The sequence below is a fragment of the Eublepharis macularius genome, chromosome 3 (genome assembly GCF_028583425.1).
Source record: "Eublepharis macularius isolate TG4126 chromosome 3, MPM_Emac_v1.0, whole genome shotgun sequence".
Lineage (NCBI taxonomy): Eukaryota > Metazoa > Chordata > Lepidosauria > Squamata > Eublepharidae > Eublepharis > Eublepharis macularius.
Window position 1 is genome coordinate 168,597,232 of NC_072792.1, and position 21,402 is coordinate 168,618,633.

Sequence of the window (21,402 nt, forward strand, 5' to 3'; positions counted from 1 at the left end):
CCCATAAGAAACAATGGAGGGTGGCTGAGGGCAGTCTCTGGAGAAAAAAAAGAGAGAGAGAGGCTGAGGGCACCTTGTTCAGGGGCCCATAGAATGCTCTCCCAGCCCCCCAGATAATTTTCCCCATAGAGAATAATGGCAGGAGCATTTGCTGAACCAGATTAGAGAATCTGACCCAGATTTCAGAGATACTGAATGTTTATGTTATACCTGAAACCTAAATCTGAATTCAACTGAATTCTTTTTGGTGCACACTCCTAGTGAAGAGAAGCAATAGTAGGCTGCAGAACAGGAGAAGGGAAGGGGGAAAGCAGAGGGCATGGATGATGCGCACAAGGAAAAAGGAGAATAAAAATTGACTTAAAAATGTGGTAAAAGTGGTCTCAAAAGAAGCAGGGGGAAAAAAACAAAAAAAAGCGGAAGTGAAAACTGAAGGCACAAAAATGCACACAGAAGTCAGGGAAATGTCAGGGGAAATATTGAATCAGTATGAAGAGGTCAGGAGAAACACTGAAGCCAGAACTGATTTACAAAAGTCTGTATGGAAAAGGTTGAAGTCAACAAAATTGAAAGAAGATTTCTTTTTAGACAAAACAGCAAGGATGATTTAAAATGGCTGCTAGCGAGTAGTCACCCATCCTGCCGGCATCCCCCCCCCTCCCCGAGCCCTGGGCAGACAGGGTGGCGGATAGCAAACAGCCCCAGAGACAACTCTTTCTTGCAAAATAAGGATATACCCAAACGAATAAAGTCAATAAAAAGTCCACAACTCTTTTAAACTTCAAAACTGGTTTTTAACGATCAACTTAGCAAATTTTGGCAGTTACAAACCTGTACACATTTTTTTTTGTTTTCATTTTTATAGCAAAATAACACAAGACAATACTGCCAACAGCAAATATAAAAGACCAATGCATCTGCCGACGAGGGACCACATCCAGTGGAAGTGATACCGTTCCCTTTTGCATAAGGTTGTTGTGGTGTGGTTGGAATAATGACAGAGCCCCCTTAATGCCTACTTGAAATGACATTATAAATCCAGAGTAGTTGTGCAAAAACACGTAGTTGCGTAGTATCCTCCAGCCCAAGGGGCGATCCTTCAGTGTAAGGAGCTTTCTTCCATTTGAAGTGGCTCTTCTAATGGAAGAACATAGTGCAGTCATTCTAAGCAGGGTTCTACCCTTTCAAGCTGAACTGCAACTCTGCTCAGAACCGCAGTGTTAAGCGGAAGGAAGGCTTCAGACCTGGCTTAGTGGAATGGTAGGATACAGGCCATTCATTTGAAAAACGGAAGTCATTTGCAAACAGTCTCTTAGAGAAAACAGTTAAAAACAGCTGACCCAAAGGAAAGTTAGCAGTACGCTCTGACGCGATTAAAAAGTACCATTTTCAAATCTATTAGCCATTTGCTGATTTTCCCCATTATCGTGACATGGATGATTTCCTACAGAATACACCAATGGCCGACGAGGAAATTAAAAGCAACCTGATTGGCATTGAATTATCTACAAAAGCCTGGTAATTTCAAAATTATTATATACATTATTTTATAATTTTCTTCTCTTTTAAACACCAAAAACATACATCTTTTACAAACCAGCCTGCTTATGACAGGTAAAATTTACAAGACGACTATCCTTCTTATACAGTGCTTTAAAGAGAACCTTCTTACGTTTCCCAAATGAACCTCCCCAAAGCAGTTAAGGTGGGCTTGTCAAATTGTTCCCGTACACCCCAGGTCTTCATGGACAGGATTGAGTTATACTAATGAGGATTCCGATTTCCACCCTCCTGTTCAAACATATCCTTAACACGATTAAAGCCTGGTTATGGCCTTGTAGTACATTTGAAAATTATTGCTTTTTTAAAGAAATGGTACACAATGAAATTAACTTATTTGCATTACACTCCCCCACCTGCCTTTCTCCCATGTAAGGCAGTTCAGTGCCTTTTTGTTTGATGCATAGCCTTGGAAATTTCAAGTGTAAAATAAGTGTGTTTAATGGATGAAGGACAGCGGACTACATTATGGTTATGTGGGGGTTAGTGGTCAAGCACGCAAACTGGCAAAACCAAAAATCACCATATTTTACCAAACTTTGCATTATCATGAAGAAAAATATTTTTAAAATATCTTTATAATGATTTCTGAAACCGCAGTTCAACATGTCCCACCAAACAGTTTCTGGAAGACTCCTCTGTAGCCCATTTGTGTAGTCTTAGGTAGTCGGCAAAAACTTCCCAGAGGCATGATTGAAAGACATGGGCCATAATCCGGCACTATGTTACGCTCACCTTTGCCTCCTCATTTCACTCGTGTTTGACAGTGACCGTGATAGAATTCAGAGAACAGATAGGAATGAGCTTGGTAGAATTATTGACAGCTGGTTCCGAGGCAGATATGTGGACCTCTGCAGAGTCGCCTTTCACCCTCGAGAACTAGGCCTAAGCTCCACTGAAAGCAATGGAATGAAAGAACCTTTCAGTACATTACCTCAGATTCCATGGAAAATCTCTGCTGGTAAAAAGGAATTCCATTAATGGAATGGGAGTTGCTTGCCTCCCTCCTACTTTGCTTAACAGGACGGTGTGTGTGGGTGTGTTGGGATATTAAGGGGAATACTCAGCGTCACACCAACATGTGATGTCACTTCTGGCAAAAAACTGTGGGTGACATCATCACAGCACGTTCATGCTCTAGGATTATTTTTTTTGCTAGGAGCAATGCTATGCATCATGAAAATTTCCTTGCCCCCTAAAGGCTCCCAGCAGGTTGCCAGAGGATATGCAGGAAAAGTATGAGGGGGGAACCAAAGGTCTGAAGCTGGAGGGGGCTACTATAAAAAACCATCCTCTTTCTGTTAGTGAACATTGCTTGTTGGATCCAACCCATTATGCAAGAGGTAGAAAACTGAGGCACGAGCCCACTGGAGCGTTCCATTTAATGAATTCCAACTTTTTGAATGCTCCTCCAAGTTAGAAAACTTCTTCCATGTAGTTAACTAGGACAATAAAAGGATTGGGGTAGTTGACTGTGCAGTTTACACAACTGTGGGGAGCGTTTTGTAAATATGGGGGAACAGGCTCGCTCTGTAACCCACCCATCTGCAGCCAGAAGTGATATAGTCCAGAATATAAGCATCTCAGTTCATTGCCTTCTTCTGCTCAATGGCTGAGTCACAGGAGATCAAGATCCCTTGATTTCAAAGGAATTTAATCTCAAGTAAAAATTACTTGTGGGGCCTGGTCACAATTTACCTTCTCTGAGGTGTACCTGCAGGTCATTAAAACCAACAAAATCAAATGCATACCTGGTAGAGATGTGAATTCTTAGTCTGAGAAAGAACAGCAACCTCAGCTTTCACTCCTTTCCTTCTAATGGTAGTTATAACCCGTAACCCAAGCGAATAGGCATACAAGCACAGAGGCCTAGGGAAAGAAACACCACCTGGGTACCTTTGACTATGCTGGATCCAGTGCGACTGCGGTAGTTTTGGATCACAGCCTGTTTTTAACCTAGTTGATCATCTTCACTCCAGTTAAGGGGCCAAAATACGGTAAACACATTCATGATGTGGGAAGAACTAGCAGCAAGGTATACGTGGTATATGTACGTCTGGGCTTCACCCAGAATGCAGGTGAGGACTCAGGTGACTGAATTGCTCCTTCATATAAAATAAAAATAAAATCCTTGCATTTATAAAACTAGCACATCAAGGGAAAGGATTGGGCAAAACGTTTTCCCTGCATGAAGGACATTTTTTTTGGATACGAGGAGCATTCGGTGATGCCGTCTATAATAATGTAACCCAGGATACAGATTTGCTACTTTGATGAGAAGGAAAACGTCAAAAAGTTATTTAATTAAGAGTAATAATTTAAGCACAATTATTTTTAAGGTTAGTAGAGCCATCCTCTCCCTTAGAGGTGTAGGTGGTTCATCAGGGGAAGGGATAGAAGATCTGGCAAGAAGAAGGACCCAGATGCTATAGGTTCTAGGAAAAGGGAGGGCATTATAGGATGTGCAGGAAGTAGTAGACGGTGGCTCCAATCAAGAGCCCCCACATGTTTATATGGCCTAGTTTAAGCAGCATTTGGGGCTGATCTGTGGAAGACAAATAGAAAGCACTGAAAACAAAATAACAAAGGTTAGCCTCTTCCTTATGTATATGGTCCCCCAAGTTTCCAATTATTTCTCTAAGTGTCATCACTGATATGTCTTTGTAATGATAATAATAATGATAGTAATAACAAAACAATAATCCTAGATGTCCCAAGAAAGCATGAATGAAAGATCCTCTCTGTAAGTGGAAGCCAGGAAGGGCGATGTCATAATTCCTTGGGGCAGGGGGCATTCAAAATGTGCAATTATATCTGGATCCACTTGAAGCAAAGCTGATGAATACTGTGAAGCTGTGAAGAAGCTGTGACAGATGGTGATTTGTGCTTAAAGGCAGGGCTTTTTTTCAGCTGGAACGTGGTGAGACAGAGTTCCGGAACCTCTTGAAAATGGTCACATGGCTGGTGCCCCCACCCCCAGATCTCCAGACAGAGGGGAGTTTAGATTGCCCTCTGTGCTGTGGCGTGGAGGGCAATCTAAACTCCCCTGTCTGGAGATCAGGGGGTGGGGCCACCAGCCATGTGACCATTTTCTCCAAGGGCAACCCACTGAGTTCCACCACCTCTTTTCCCAGAAAAAAAACCCAACTTAAAGGAATCACAATATCTCATTGCTCATCTCTGTCCCTTTCTAAAAACAGAACCAAACAAAAAACCAAGACCCTCTGCCCAATCCTTCGAGTAGGTTAGCCAACAAACCATCCAGAATCTCCAAAGAGTCAACTTCTGTGAATGCAGCCCTACGTTCTCCAACTTCACCTCATTTGGAAGAACCATTTAAAACTTTGGAGAGTAAATCCATTCTCCGCTTCCTTCAAAACTGGGAGGTGCAATATTCAAATATAATTGTTTTCTATTCCCTCTGCAGAAAACTGGGGAGAGGGGCTTATGGAGGCCTCTTGAAGTGCACAGAACACAGACATGCTATACACAGATGCCTATGGTACTTGCAAAGGGGTGTGTGGGGATAGAGAAAATATGTCACTGAACTGAACAGGAGAGATGGATGGGTCAATGCTTTCCAAAATATTCATAACAAGCAGTATATTCTCTATGCTCAAAACTCATTTTTAATGTGTCTTTCTATTCTAATCTAAATACTTGCCAGTGAAGCATTGAAAGTATCCAGAGCAGGGGGTGGCAAAACTATGAATTACCAACGAATCATGCAGGTTTCAGACACCCTATGCCATTAAAAGTGTTACCTGGTCATTGCTGAGTTTTGTTATTATTATTTTTTACACATTTTGCTTGTTGAGTCGGCAAATTATCAACAAATATAGGGCTTTTTTTCAGCTGGAACGGAGTTCCGGAACCTCTTGAAAATGGTCACATGGCTGGTGGCCCCGCCCCCTGATCTCCAGACAGAGGGGAGTTTAGATTGCCCTCTGCGCTGCTCGGCGGCACGTAGGGCAATCTCAACTCCCCTCTGTCTGGAGATCAGGGGGCGGGGCCACCGGCTATGTGACCATTTTCTCTGAGGGCAACCCACTGAGTTCCACCACCTCTTTTCCCAGAAAAAAAGCCCTGAACAAATATATTCTTCCACTGAAAGAACTGGGTTGCTGATGAGCTTTACCAAACCAGAAATGTTGGACACCAAGCAAATCTCTCACTCGGTGGATGGCATGTGCTAGAAATGTCCATTTAACTTTTTCTTGACAGAGAACCAAGAGAAACTTGGTATAGATCGTCTATTCATCCATAACTACTCTCCAAGAGTAATCATTTACTTACTCAGTACACATTCTGGCTGGCTGAATGTTCCCCAAGAAGGAAGAGTCTTTCTCTCTCTCTGTCTCTGTCTCTAATTGTACATTCTGCGTTACTGAATGCTTGTAGGTAGAAGAAGAATACTGTAAAAGTATTTTAAAACAAAGTGTGTGTATATGTATGTATGTGTGTATATGTATGTTTTCCTATTCCAAAGTTTTCCTATTTCCAAAGTTTTCCTATTGTGTTTAAATGGCAAATGGCTAGTAACGCAAAACGTTGCAAAAGCCAAACATTCTGTACACCCTCCGCACACCTCCGCTCCCAATTAAATTACAATTGTCTGGGCATTTTTTTCCTTTTACACACACCAATTCAGTGATGCTGGACCAGTTTCTCAGTGGAGAGAAACAGAAGAACGTGCAAGCAATGTGTGCTAAAATTCCACCTGCTGGATTCTCAGCAGTCTCCCCTGAAGATGCAAAGGAGAGGTGGGTTCCTGTGTCCTTTAACAGCTGCAAAGGAAGAAGGGATTTTGGCAAAGGCCAAAGGAAGGGATCCCTGCAAAGGAAAAAGGGATTTTGGCAAAGGCTGTTTTTGCCAAATTTCCCTCTTCTGCCCAGGCATACTGGAGCCCCATTCTCTAGTAATGTCTGCTTGATCATCAGAGCAGGGGGGGAAAAACCACTTTAACCATAGTTCAACCCCATTTCACTGGCTACTATTAAAGGGTTACTTGGCAGCCGATCTACACTGGCCCATCTGCGCCTCGCCTTGTGATCAGCAATGCACTGTGGGTCAGTTGGGCACCAGCTCCATGGTAATGCACACAACGACCCATTTTATCCAAGTGAGGGCCTACAGGGATTGACCCATTGCCGGTTCTATGCCACTGAGAGCGGAACTACAAGTGACACCTGACACTAGTTGGACACTTGTCAGCTTCCCTCAAGTTTTGATGGGAAATGTAGGCATTCTGGTCTTGCAGCTTGGCTCTCCAACTGCTGTCCAACAGACTTTTCAGCTGTCACTTGTCCAACATTCCGCCAAGCTGCCTACATTTCCCATCAAAACTTGAGGGAAGCTGACAAGTGTCCAACCTGTGCCTTTTGTCACTTGTGGTTCCGCTCTGAGAGAAGGTGGGGAATTCGGACGCATATTTTGAGGCAGAGGTGCAGCCGCAGCCTTGGAGCGCACATTTGAACAGTCATTAGAACCATTTTGCGGAAAAGGAATGTGCTTATGGACTAGTAACTTTGAAATGGGAAGGGTTTTTTAAAGAAGAGAATTACTCAGCCCTGCTAAGCTGGTTTCCTTCCATTGGTTAGATGGATGAAGTTGAGTGTACACAGCAATTCCTGGGTGGGGAATCATTTTTATCTTAATACTGCAAGTGCTTTAGCCTTGTAACACTTTTGATAGTACAACACTGGACAAAAACTAGGAGAACACAAGCTCAGTCCTTTGCTGAAAGTTATCCACCTGGGGAATCTCTCCAATAGACAGGAAGATGACCGCTCCAAGGACATGAAAGCTGATCATAAGGAAACATTTTCTGGGAAGACCTTTCACTTCTCTCTTGGTACGCGCATATACAGTACAGATTTCTTGATAGGGTTAAAAATGGATTATGTTATATTTCTGCCTTGCCCAATATATATGTGTGTGTATATATATATTGAGAGACATCTATTTTCTTAGCCAACAACAAAAAAAAATTCTTTTCAACAGTTATGCTATGAATGGGACCAAACAACAGCAACAACAACATCAACAAAAACGGTTCCTTCACACTTGAGTTTGGTGATGGGTCTCCACAAAAGGAATGTGCATATGGTGGCGATCCAGACAGAGCTCCTCAACGCTTTCGTAGTCACTCATGGCGACCTCCGAGTCATCAAAGCCGCAGCCTGCTGAAACATCCGACGAGGACGCGTCCAGAGAATTGTGTAAGGACAAGGGCTTCTTTGTCGCACTAATATTTTCCATATTTGGTCCTGGGCCAACACCAAAAGTACTAAATTCATTCCCAGTCTGTGGCCCACCATTGTCTATCTCATTGGGGAACTGATGCGGAGGGAGGTACTGGCTCGGGTGGAACTGTGGCCGTCGCCGACAATCCGGGCTAAGTGTGCTGGCCATGGAGATTGGCTGTGATGGGGGAAGCGCTTCGTACTGGTCTGGGTAGTCCTCTGGGAGAGGAGGAGGTAACTGGTCCTGGTTTAAAAACTCCTCCTCGTGTGGTGGTGGGTAGTCACTGTCAATATCGTAACCACCAAGATAATAATCTGTTTCCAGTTCTCTCGTGCTCCCATGGTGCACCGAGCCGCCATCTGCCGTCTCGTAATTGGGCACTTCCTCAATGTCAGATAAGCGAGCGCTCGGCATCCAGTCAGAGGTGTCCCAATGATAAGCTGAGGAAGCAAACAAACACAATGAATCTGGAGGAAGAAGAGAAGTCTAAGCAGAAATGAAATCTACAGCATGCACCTGCTAGGAAGCAAATCCCGGGGGTGGGGTGGGGGTCAGCAAATTGTAGCTGCATATGCAAATAATTAGCATGCATCACAGTGTTTTTTTCCCCCCAATCATGCTCTGGCCATAGATAGTAGAAGCAATCTTATGTCACGATGACTATCATACAACACAACACAATACAATTATTTCACGTTTGCAGATGCCGTTAGAAAGTAAAGGATCCATGAGAATCAAAAACGCTAAAAACCGAAAGTAAGGTGGAAGGATGTGGAAATCCACCCATCATTTAGATAAATAAACACATTAATAACAGCCAACATGCTGTCGCTGCTGTGTCCCAATCTTGATCTGGGGAGAAAAGTAATTACACAGGCTCGTAATGTGAGATATGAGAAAGAATCAGTTGACTCCTGAAATAAAAAAAATGAATTTTTTAAAAAAGACAATCAAAATATGCACTGTAACATGCTTAAACATGCAGAATTCGTTCACAGCCTGATGCCCAAGATGGAGGCCAAACAAAGCAGATTAGTACAATGTTAAAAAACAAAACAAAACTGGTCCACAAAAGCCCCTTCGCCCGCCCATTACAGCAGACAGAAAAATCACCTCTGTTGTAGCTCTGTCCTTGATCCATACCAGACACTGTTAAATACAAAGTGAAAAAGAGCAACACTGGAAATTCTCAAGTTTGAAACCAGTACAGGGTTAAACAGACAAACTGTATTAAATAACCAAGAGTCACAGGACAAATTAAAACTGAATGAATTCGTTGTGGCATAAGCGTTAAACCTTGTGCCACAATAAATTGGTTACTTGAAAGTACCTTAAGACTTTTTGTTGATTTGGCTCCAGTAGACTAAGCGAGCAATCTTAAGCAGAGCTACTTGGAAGTAAGTTCCATGTTATTCAATGGGACTTACTCCTAGTAAAGGATCCATTAGGACTGTGGTCTAACATGGCTACCCTGCTGGAACTGCAAATATCTTACGACACAGTATCTGGTTCTAAAACAAACTGGGGATCAAAGAATTAAGCAACATTTTGGTTTTAACATTAAAAAGGGAAGGGGAGATACTTTTTCTAAGACAAACACAAATAAACATTGCAACACATCTATTGGTTGGACATCCTCTTTTCCTCACTTCAGTTATCTGAATCATACATGCAGAACTGACACGAACACACAGTTTCTAACACAAACATCTAAACATTTCTGTTTTAACCCGCAAAGTACAGTTTATTTTCTTGCTCGGTTTTGAAACAGAAAAAATAAAAATCTACCATTCTCAGGGCCGGTTCAAACAAATCTGGGCCCAAGTACGCTCAGATACCACGGTGAGGGGCACGGTATAACAACCTGAACAGAACAGAATAGAAAGGCAGTCAATGGGGCCACCGGAAGCAAACATGACAGAGTCCACACCTACTCAAAGGTATGTTGGGAATCAGGGTGAGAAAATAACGGGCAGCATTTCTCCTGTGCCCACAAGAGCAGCTTGAGTGCAGACATCGGCAGGGAAGACTTTGGGTGGAGAGATTTCTGCCAATGCAACGTGGCTGTCTCCCCTCTTCTCCCTGTGGCCCAAAATGTCCCCTAAAATGTTGCTCTGAGGGGACCGCCAGGAGTAACATGGAGGGGGGGGGTTGGGCTACAGCACAAGGGAGGAGGAGAGAAAGTTACACTCTGCATCCAGCAGAAATCCTTCCGTTCATTTCTGAGCTGCGCTGAATCCAAGCCCAAATTTACTGCTAGTGTCTGTTGCCACAGGACAGTTGCCAGTTATGAAAGCTGGCAAAATGAGCAGGAAAAAGGTCATTTGCGGAGCAGACTCTTAGTTGACAGTGAAGGAGATATGGTCTGTATGTTTTTAGACTGTGAGAACTGGGGATCTGCTTTTTTGATTTATTTTTAAGGGTGGACCAGTGGCAAGAGGAAATTTGCAGTATCGTTTACTTTCCCGGTAAGACTTTCTCTTTGATATGCCTTCCAGAGGAACGTCTATGGTGGAAAGCAAAGGGCTTAGGATGCACTAGGAGCATGAACTGGTACGAGCTAGTTGAGCAGCTAGCACCTTGCGGTCTGTTTGTGTCTCACAATTAATATTTATCTTTTAAAAGTGATTTGTTAAGTAGGGCTGCACCGAATTCTGCTTAAATGTCAGGGCAGACTTGGAACAGGTCAGCAGTGGGCAAGAACTTGCTCCAGAAATCATGTTGGGCCATACAGAACATGAGATGGTAGCCCAAGTATGTATCATACTCAGCACCCCCCAGCCACATGCCGTTTGTATGAGACCTTGCTCAGTGCAACTGTTCCGCTATTGCTGCATCATTCTGAGCAGCTACACCAGAATAACCTTCTAGATGGTTCTTTGGTACTAGTGGAATCCTGAAACTTGCAATGTTGAACTGATGCGAGGATCCTTTACACTGCCCCCCTTTTGCCCCTTACAGGAGACCATAGATTGGGCTCTGTGTTTATGGAGGAATATCCCAAACTGCTTTCCCTCGGCACACAGCTGTTCTGATGGCAGTGACAGATGTTCAATGGAAACTAAACTAGTAACTGATGAGCAGAAGAAAGATTCTTTCTTGTACAACCCAGTGGTTGCTGCTTGGGCAGCACGGTCTGAACCGGCCCTGACTATTGCAAAACAAACACGAAAACAAAGCAAAACAAAAAACTGACTCAAATTATAATGATCAGACAACAGGGATTTATCTGTTTTGCTAATTTCATGCTCAGTCCCCACTTGGTGTGGCTGTTATGCCCACGTGTATGAATGCACAAGTAGGCACTACTGGCACCATCAGGGCTTTTTTTCTGGGAAAAGAGGTGGTGGAACTCAGTGGGCTGCCCTCGGGGAAAATGGTCACATGGCTGGTGGCCCCGCCCCCTGATCTCCAGACAGAAGGGAGTTTAGATTGCCCTCTGCACCGCTCAGCGGTGCAGAGGGCAATTTAAACTCCCCTCTGTCTGGAGAGCAGGGGGCGGGGCCACCAGCCATGTGACCATTTTCAAGAGGTTCCGGAACTCCGTTCCCCCACGTTCCTGCTGAAAAAAAGCCCTGGGCACCATTATCTTTACATGACGCAGCAGAACTTCACCAACTACCTCTTTTGCTCAGCCCACAAAATCGAAGCGAATTCTTTTCGTTGTCTGTTTCAAAACGAAAAATAACACAAGCATGTAGTATCAGAATTCACTGTTCCGAAACATCTCTCGGAGCTTTCTCAGAAGGTTAGAGCTCACAACTGGTCAAGCTGAAGTTCATTTGGTGGGGGGAAGTCTCCTGCAACTTCTTTTTGCTTGAACTGGCTACTAAAATATTATTTACAGCCTCTTGGATTTTTTTTTTTACATTAAACTCTGTCGATAATGCGGGCTGTCGATAATGCGAGCAAACATTCCCTATTTTGCTTTCTTTTGGTCAGCTGTTTCACTCTCACTTTCACATATGTTTTGTCAAATGTCTCACTTTTCCTCTCCTTACTGTTAAGTTTTAAATTTTGGTTTATTAAATGATTTCTACACAATTACTATCGAATTTCTACATACAAGGAATACAATTTCTTATATATAATATACTGTATGTGTACTGCATAATGCTGATTTATTGATACATGAGTGTCACTGAAAAAGACTGGAGTGTTCACCAAGAACGCCTTCATGAGGGGTGCCCTAGAGATGTGCAGGCTCCGGGGGGGGGGGGGGCAGAAAAAGGGGCATCCTGAAAAAATTTGGCATGAGATGAGTGAAATGATTTTAAAGATTTTTTTACTGAAACTGTACAGTATTGAACATTTTATATAAGCCGGTCTACAGCATTAGACAATGACAAGTGGGGAACCCACAAGGACTTGTGTGTGTGTGTGTGTGTGTGTGTGTGTGTGTGTGTGTGAATTCATTTCTCCCCATATTCCACTTTCCACACTATTTCCTCTTTCTATCCTTCTGGCAGGCCCCATATCCTCTCCTCTCCCCTTTCCCTGCTGCCTTCTCTCCTTCCTACTCACAAACCAACCTTTCTTTTATCTGCCTCCCCTCTCCAGTCTTCAGCTTTATTTGTTATTAATTTACATCACTTATACCCTGTCTTTCTCTCCAAGGACCTCAAGCACCGTACTTCATTGTTCTCCACTCTTATTTTATTTTCATACTCCTCTATCTGATGAAGAAGACTAAGAGAGTTTGTGATAGGCCCAAGGTCACGCAGCAAGCTTCCATGGCAGAGTGAGGGTATGAACCTGTGTCTCCCAGACCCTAGTCTGACGGTCTAACTGCTATTTCCACACTGCTTCTCAGCTTTCCCTCCTTCCCTCTCCCTGGGGAAAGTCTGGATGAGTTGCAAAAGTTGTGCAGTAGGAAGACACTCAATAACTTGTGTGGTGGCCACTGCATGGCCAAGTCCGTGCAAGTTGTGTGGAGGCTGCCACAAGGCCCATGTGGCATCAAGTCTCAGTCACCACTGCACCTGGGTGAATTGTGCAAACTGCATGGAACCAAGTTGCCTGGTGGTTGCTGCTGGGCCTGGCCAGGATGAGTCTTCCCTTTAAGGTGGGGGAGAGGGAAGCAGAGGTGGACTGAGAGGCCAAAAGAACTCTGGTAATGGCCCTGCAACTACTCTTCTGCCTTTTACTCACAGAAATCAAGGTTTGAAGAATGCCAATATTTTTGTGGTTGCTTAGCAACCCCCACAACGGCCACTGTGACCTCAAAGGACACCTGTTTTTTAAAGATAAGGGCACAGCTTCTCTTATTTGGGTTTTTTTAAATCCTTGAATGCATGTTTTTATATTACAGTTTTTCTGCAAACATTGGCGTATTCTGTCTTGTCAGTTCATGGCTTCAATCTCTGGACTTAGACTGAAGAAACTCTTTGTATGAATGCACCGTAAATGGCCTTACAGAAGCCACTATCTTTCAACCTCATCCTCAATTTGTACGTAGGGAGCTAATCCTGCTGATTTATCCTACAGGGTCGTTGCAAGGGTTATTGGTGTAATCTTTGACTGACAGCCAGCTTGGTGTAATGGTTGCACGTTGGACTAAGACGTGAGAAACCCGTGTTCGAATCCCCATGGTGCCATTCCTGTCTTGGAGTTAGGATCATTCTCTCTCATTCTTGCTTACCTCATCAGATTGTTGTGAGGGTAAAATGCAGGAGGGAAAATTGACATATGAGCTCCTTGGGGATGAGCAGGATAAATATGTACTAAATAATGAGGTGGACTCAGGTTCACAAAAGCTTATATAGCATAACACACTTATTGGATGGTCTTTAAGGATCCACATAATTATGTGTGTGAACCATAAACTCATTTGCAGAAAAAAAAATCAGCTGATTTGCAGATCAGCTCCTTCTTTGTACATTACTTAATAATCCCAGGCTAGCCCAGTTTCATCAGATCTCGGAAGCTAAGCTGGGTCATCCCTGGTTAGTACTCTGATGGGCGGCTACCAAGGAAGTCCAGAATTACTACAAAGAGCTAGGCAATGGAAAACCAGCTCTGTTTGTCTCTTGCCTCGAACGAGTCCCCATAAGTTGGCTGTGACTTGATGGCACTTTCCATCACCAAGTTAGTCGGTGACACTATTGTGCCTTGCCAAATCTATTTTGCTGAACCCTCCTATGATCATTTACTCTAGGCATTTTCCTCAGCTGTGTCATCAAGAGAAATAGGGGGTTGTCTTAAATTCACATACAAGTTAGAGTTAGCTACGATAATAAAAATCCTTTGGAGCATAACCATTTTCAGGGAGAGGCCATCATTCAGGGCTATCTTCCTTTTTAAAAAACACAGTAATCATCTACTTTGTTCAGAATGACTACAAAAGTCACTGGACACCAGGAGCTGAGAAAATACCCCAATTATCTGAATTGACCCTTAGCCATCAACTGAAATTGTAGAAATAAATGTTTTGATTTCTTGCCCGGACACTTCATGCCATATATTTTTCTTTCTTTTATGAATTGTTTTGCTGGTCATTCGCTGCGGTTTGGCTAACGAGCACGAGTTGATGAGGTTCTGCTGCGATCTTTGTGCGCGGAAGAACAACACAATACGTGGCAATGCAACAAGAAATAATTGAAAAAGATTAAATACCTTCGTTTTCTATAGTGTCAACTACATTGTTGACAAGCTGTATGACAGTCACTATGGAAGCTTGTAGAAGAAGGAAAGCAGAAATAAAGGGAATGATAGTTTCATGTTAGTATTTATAGCACACGGCGTTGTGAGGTTACCAATATTATATTCTCACAGGCAGATCTCCTGGGTGGGGGAAGCAGGGAAGGAAGGTAGCACCAATGAATTATGCAGCTTGAAGGACATTTCAATTTCAGATAATCCCATACAATTTTTTCCTCCCACAACAGAAAAGCGAATGGTGATACATTCAAAGCCAGCACTTCCAGAAAGCTCATATGCGATGATGAATATCAGTTCATAAATTCAGCCTGAATTGTCCAGCGGATTCAATTAACCGGGACAGTATCTTGTCTACCTGACACTAATCTTTAATTAATCCTCGCTTAAAGGCCTCCAGAGGCCGACGGCTACACTCGGAAGGTTGATTATCTTTTCGGCAATCGTAAGGATCCGAGATGGTATGAAAGTCTTTTGCCTTCCATTTTTTTTCTTTTTCTGTATTTGTCTTCAGTCTTTTTTTTTCTTATTATTTACTGCCTTGGGGGAAATGACCAAGTTCAGTAGTCGTAATTAAAAAGCCATTATCCAATGGCGTTGGTTTAAAGATAGGGTTGCATTTCTTCTTTTTTTTGGAAAAAATGCTACAGGACACAGATGCTTAGGCGTTCAGGGCCTGGACCTCTGCACTGTTACTAGCTATGTAGAAGAGGAGGGATCCCCTGATCCGTGGTTCTGCCAGCCCTCCTAGTGAGACTATTTTGAGGTAAATTACATAATAAAACATACTAACCCCATACAAATTATCCCATTCTGGACAACCCCATATCCCAAACAAAGAATGTCTGAGAGATAACTGCTCCAAGTGACTGGACAACCCCATATCCCAAACAAAGAATGTCTGAGAGATAACTGCTCCAAGTGACTCCTTAGATCATCCGTTCTCGAACAACTACCAAAAGTGGATCATGGCTCTCTCCTCAGTGGACTATTAGGCTCAAACTCCTGAGATCTCACAACAGCAGGAAGAAGAGAAAAGAGGGAGGACCTGCCACAGCCCCTCCTTCATTCTGTGGGCCTGTTTATTCTATAGTTGACAACTTACAGGTGGGGCCTAGAGTCCTCGCGGAACTACAAATTATCTCCAGACAACAGAGATCAGTTCCGCTGGAGAAAATGGAAGTTTTAGAAGGTGGATTCTACGGCATCAAATCCCTGCTTTGCTCCCTCCCTTCCCCAAACTCCACTGTCCCCAGGCCCCAGATTTCACCACCGGTGACGGGGACCAACTGGAGCACCAGATGTCGAGTAAGTTTAGAAGTGAGCCCCGCTTAAAAAAAAAAAAAGAAGTGAGCCTCGTTTCAAAACATTTGAGAACCACTGCCTTGGAGTGGCACCAAGTCACATCTAAACTGACCTCTAAACAGGAAGTGTTTCTCCCCCCTCTTACCCTGTGTAACCCTGGTAACAAGGGGGTTAGAAAAAGACATGATGTGACATCACTGCATTAGCCCCACCCACAGACCTGTTTCATTGGCTTCTGCTTGTGACCAGAAGCTAGCCCAACTGGGAGAAAAACAGCCCTGGGGATGCATTAGCCCTCCTCCTGCCCGATTCTCCTGTGCGACTGCCTGCCCTATATCTTGGGGACACTATTTGCCAAGGTAACCCACAGTCCTTCCCAGAAGAGGACTCTGCCACACTTGCATTAACTCTAGACTGTAATCTAGAGTTGTCAACCTGCAGGTGAGTCCAGGAGATTTGGGATTACATCTGATCTCCAGACTACAGAGATCCGTTCTCTTGCAGAAAATGAATGCTTTGGACGGTGGACTCCCCCCCCCCCCAACCTGGCCCTCCCCAGGCTCCACCCCCAAATCTCCAGGAACTTCCAAACCCAGAGTTGGCAACCTGAATTGTGTATGCTACATATTATCTATTTGTTGTATTATTATCCTGCTTTTACTACACTGCTCTCTACTTTTTTGCCTTGCATCTCTGACACAACATTGACTTCACCCAACATTCAGCTGAAGCAAACACACAGCATTTCAGAATGTTCTTTTGAAGCTTTTAATCTGGAAGCTTTTCAAGCATTCCTCCCGCATGGGGACCATTCAGTAAAGAAAATGTAGCCATCTGTACAGAATACACAAAGCGAAAGGGCTGTTTTCAATACAATAAAGCTTAGGAACCGCTGGTGTCAGGTGTCCTTTCCAGCTCTCCTTTCAACTAAGTATTCAGGCCTCAATAACAACCGAACCCTGCGCGAATCCAGACTCAGAATAGCCACATTGCACTGAGGGCACGACACAGGGTTGGATCCACCAGAAGAGTTAAGGGAAGACGTTGCTGGAATCGTTTGTTCCCCGTCTTCCTCTTTGTCCTGAAAATCCCGTGTGAAGACTGGGAGAGCCTCCCAAGCAAAACATACCACAACATAGTGGGCTGCAGTGGTGAGGGGGGAATCTGGAAAAATCACCTCTTCCTGTTCCACTGATACAAGCTGCAATTGGAAGAGGGAGAGATTTCCTGATTTCCCTTCACCAATGCAGCGCTCTATCCTGTGGTGCATTTTGATTATGAGGTTCCTCAGAGAGGAAATTTCAGAATGAATGTCAGGCTACCTGAGGAAAGGTGAGGGAAGATCTGCTCCATCAGCACCTTCTATGAACTCTCCTTTTGGATCTGTCATCTCTGGCATAATAAAGTTTTCTAGCCGCACTAGTAAGTTTAAATGTATGGTTGCGGGAAGTAATACGATAATGATGCTCTTACCATTATCATCGCCGGAGTCCGACTGGTAAGAGCTGAGGGACTGAACTTCAGAATTGCTGCCTTTGTTACTTCCTGAGAAACAGGTGACTTCTTCCACGTCATCGACTCCTTTGCCTACAGAAACACAAGAAACGACACTGGGTAGGGTGGATAGACAGATCTCTATTTCAGCTATAAAATGCTAAGCGCACAACGCTATTTTTCACTTCACTTAGCTGGAACAGTAATTGACTTAACTGGAGGAGTAATTATCAAATCTACAGATCAAGACACCTGTCAATCAAATAGCTTCAATTATGCAAGTGAGTAACGCAAACAGTGAATGAACTCTCCGAGTCTGTAAGCGATCATCATTACGGAGCGCACTAAAGAAAGAGCTTCAGGCTTTACATGTTTACTGCAGCAAACTCGGATGAAACACTGTGGTAACAAAAAGGCCAATTGTAAGGGTTAAAGTGTTGGTCACTGAATGATTAGATTAATAAAAGTTTAATTACGATGTATAGTGTGTTTTGTATTGACATGCTTGCGAATCGTTTGTTTCGGGTTTTTTTTAATATCTGAATCACAACACCCGATGAAAAGTGGGTCACATAAAACAGGCTTGGTATTTGTGGGTAATATGACAACTGATAAAGCCTCCAGGAAGACGTGGGGAAAATAAAAACAAAAATGTGGAAGGAAGGAAAAAAGAAATCTCAAGCACCCTCCCAAGACATGTTGCCTTCAGTACTCACTTTCAGTGCCATTTTCCCACGTCTTCCTAATGGAGTCACAATCAGAGCGACACGGAGACACTGCCGGTAGGTTGGGAGCCACGCTGCACACCACGACCCCCCGCCTTGCGGTCAGGATCCTGGGAGACTCTGGATGGAATGTTGTCATCTCCTGATGCTCCACCCCGAGTCCATCAACTATCTTGTCCAAATTATTTCTGGAGTCACTTTGGAAGCAAGGGGTGTAGGCCATTGGCCTCACAGGGACTTGAGGGGGTCCCACCTCTTGGTAGATATTGCGACCATCTCCATTGTTCCTCATGTTTTTGAACTGAATCCCGTTGCTTTTGTGAAGCAGGGCAGCAGTAGCTGGATCTTGGACCAACGTGATGTTGTTACGGGAATAGTTCTTCCGGAAGACTTTCTTGCGGAATACAATGAAGAGGACTATCAGCACAAAGATGACGAAAAGAACCACGGCGATGCCGATCAGCTCTTCTTTGCCCACATAAGAATGTCCAGCCTGGATATTAGGGACAACCACCGGTCTCAGCCCACAGTGCTGGCCCACATATCCAGGAGTGCAATTACATAAAAACGAGCCAAAAACATTGACACAAGAGCCACCATTTTCACACTCCTCTCTTTCACATTCATTAATATCTTCCTCACACCTGCAGGGGAAAAAAGAAAGGTGAATAAGAAATTCAAACACTTATTATGGCACTCAAACTCCTTCGTTTTGCTTGTTTTTATCTTATATCCTGTATCAAATAACTGAGTAAGAGAAAGAACTGAAAGGAGCTGAAATATGCAAGCTGTATTTCTATTATCTCTTCTTTACAAGGTGCTCAGCGTGAGCCAGATTGCTCAGCAAGGTGCTCAGAGAGCCAGTTTGGTGTAGTGGTTAAGAGCGCGGGATTCTAATCTGGAGAACCGGGTTTGATTCCCACTCCTCCGCTTGAAGCCAGCTGGGTGACCTTGGGTCAGTCACAGCTCTCTAGAGCTCTCTCAGCTCCACTCACCTCACAGGGTGATTGTTGTGGGGATAATAATGACATATTTTGTAGACTGCTTTGAGAGAGTGTTAAGTCGTCCTGAAGGGCGGTATATAAATCAAATGTTGTTGTTGTTGTTGTTATTAAAGGTCACTCTCCTTTCCTCATTTCTTTCATCTCACCATCCAGTGAGAGAGTTTAGGCTGACAGAATGTGACTTCATGGCAGAGTAGAGAATTGGACCTAGCTCTCCCAGATCCTGTTCTAGCAATCTTCTAACCAATACTCTACTTTGTGATAGTCACTGGAACTCATGTATCTTATCCCTAGAACTGGCCAAACATCATCGTGTTCCTTTCTGTACCTTTCCATGCTTTGGCAGAGAAATTCTGTAACATTCTGAAGACTGAGTGCAAATTTCTATAAATTTTGTGTGGATATGCAAATAAGACAAATTTCTACCTCTATTTTAGACATGTTTTCTATGTATTTAGTATTGGTTGCACCCTCATAATGATAATGTTTATCCAAGTTTTGATCCATGTTTGGGAGCCAACCAAACTTGTACTAAGACAAGAGTCAGATGATCACTGGAGAGACACAGGTTCAATTCCTCATTTAGCCCCAACCTTGACCTGCAAAGACTGATCTCAGACTGATTGCTCTCTGCCTAACCTACCTCAAAGGGGTATTATCAGGATAAAACGAAAGAGAAGGTAATTTTTGTAAGGCACCCTGAGACTCCTGGAGGAAAGGCACAACGTGGAGAATGCAGATCGGAATGGCATATTCCACGGAGAATTCCTACTGGGCAGCAATTTGGAAGTGTCCCTATTTCACCCCCAAATTTCCTTTTAATAGATTTCATCTAGAACTGTAACAAGTGCAAATCGCTGGTCATTCCACTCGTTCAGCTTTGCTGCAACTCAACCAGTGCAACTCATGATAAGCACACATACACCCCGTGTCTGTATAAAGTCCACCAACATGTACTGTGGCCTGCTGGTGCTTTGCAGGACATTTTTGTGCACATGGCCTGATAGCAGGCCTGTTCTAACCACATCAATTTTTTCTCCACCTCATCTCCCTTTTGCTCAGCTACAAATTAGAGCAATGGACCTCACAGGGTACTGCAAGGAAAAAGTCTGTCAGGCATCAGCATGGGCGTGGCTGTGCAGGGCACTGGCAGGCCTGAACTGCAGCTCCTAGGCATGGACAGGGACAACACAGGTTCCAGCTCTGTGGAAGGACAGGAGGTATACATCACCCTTGCTCCCTCTCTACCACACGGTGGCATGCTCAACCTGTCAAGCTCCCTTCCGCCTCTGCCTCTTGCTTCCAACTCTCATCCTCTTCTCCTCTCTCCCTCTCTCTCCACTCTCATACTCTCCTAAACTCTCCACTCCCTCACCACTCTCCACCTCTCTACCACCACTTCTTCACAACCCACCCCATCCTCTGGGTGGACTCCCTTTATGTCCCTTCACCCATTCCTGGCTCCACCTGCCAGCCACGCCCCCCCAGCACTCTAGCCATGGCCGAGGCTGTCCTAGGCAGCCACACCTGGCATTGTTCTGTCGGATGCTCTGGCCAGCTGCACCTGTGCCTCCTTTGCTGGCTGTCAGGCTCCCTTGGCTGATTGCCTCAGGCAGTTCCACGTGAGGCTGCCTTGCTTCCAGCCTCACCTGGCCCTTGCTATTCCCTTCCACCCTGCTTGCAGGTTCGGGCGTGGCCCTGTGCTGCTTCTGCTGCCTTTCTTCCTCTGCCGGTAAGGTTGCTGTCTGATGGCTGGCTGTCCCTATCTCCTGTGCCCTCTCCCTTTGGTCTGGTCCCCTCCTGGCTGTCCCCACTCCCCCTGCGTGGGCTCTTAGGCTGCCACTGGAGGGTAGGGCTAGCTGCCTTCCACCAGCCCCTTCTGACCCTCTGCGGCTTGGGTGCTTCTTTCTCCCCCTCTGTTGCTGGCCTGTGTGGGTCCTGGGTGACTGTTGGGGTGGCTGGATAGCTGTCTCCCGGCTGCCCCCCGTCCCCTCCTCCCAGTAAGTCCGGGGGCTGAGTCTCACACCCCAGACAAAGTCATCAAGACTACATCATGTTCTATTTAAAAGATTGATACACATGGTATTATCACTCTCTAAATAAGTGTTTTATGCAGAGTCCACTAGTTGTGTTTTCGGCTGTGATAGAAAATATCTATTAGGTATCTGAGAAATTTGAGCATACAAAAATTATTAAAAGGCGAGGGGGGTGGGCGGGCGTGGCATCTAGAAAGTAACCGGAGTAGAGAATGTCTTATAGCAGCTCTCTGCACTCTTGACAAGGTTCTTTCTTGCAATTCTCTGTCAAGTTAGTTCCTATTACTTGCATTTTAAAGGGAGTCTCTCATCCATGCCCTGATTAAGCTGTTCCCAACTCAGTGTTAAAACAAATAAACACACAAACTCATAAAG

General features: G+C 44.3%; 1 protein-coding gene across 2 annotated transcripts in view; it reads right to left on the bottom strand.

Annotated features, from left to right (window-relative positions):
- Nucleotides 1-7,187: 7,187 nt before the first annotated feature.
- FAT3 (FAT atypical cadherin 3) overlaps nucleotides 7,188-21,402 on the bottom strand; it is a 457,110-nt gene continuing 442,895 nt past the window's right edge. The window contains exons 24-28 of one of the 2 annotated variants that reach the window (XM_054973888.1): nucleotides 17,979-18,631; nucleotides 17,242-17,355; nucleotides 14,422-14,481; nucleotides 8,920-8,955; nucleotides 7,188-8,246 (exon numbers count right to left, since the gene is read on the bottom strand). In XM_054973888.1, the coding sequence (XP_054829863.1) occupies nucleotides 7,621-8,246; nucleotides 8,920-8,955; nucleotides 14,422-14,481; nucleotides 17,242-17,355; nucleotides 17,979-18,631 (1,489 nt within the window). In that variant the 3' untranslated portion in view covers nucleotides 7,188-7,620. The remainder of the gene's footprint in view (nucleotides 8,247-8,919; nucleotides 8,956-14,421; nucleotides 14,482-17,241; nucleotides 17,356-17,978; nucleotides 18,632-21,402) is intronic. The other variant, XM_054973889.1, reaches the window with a different exon arrangement.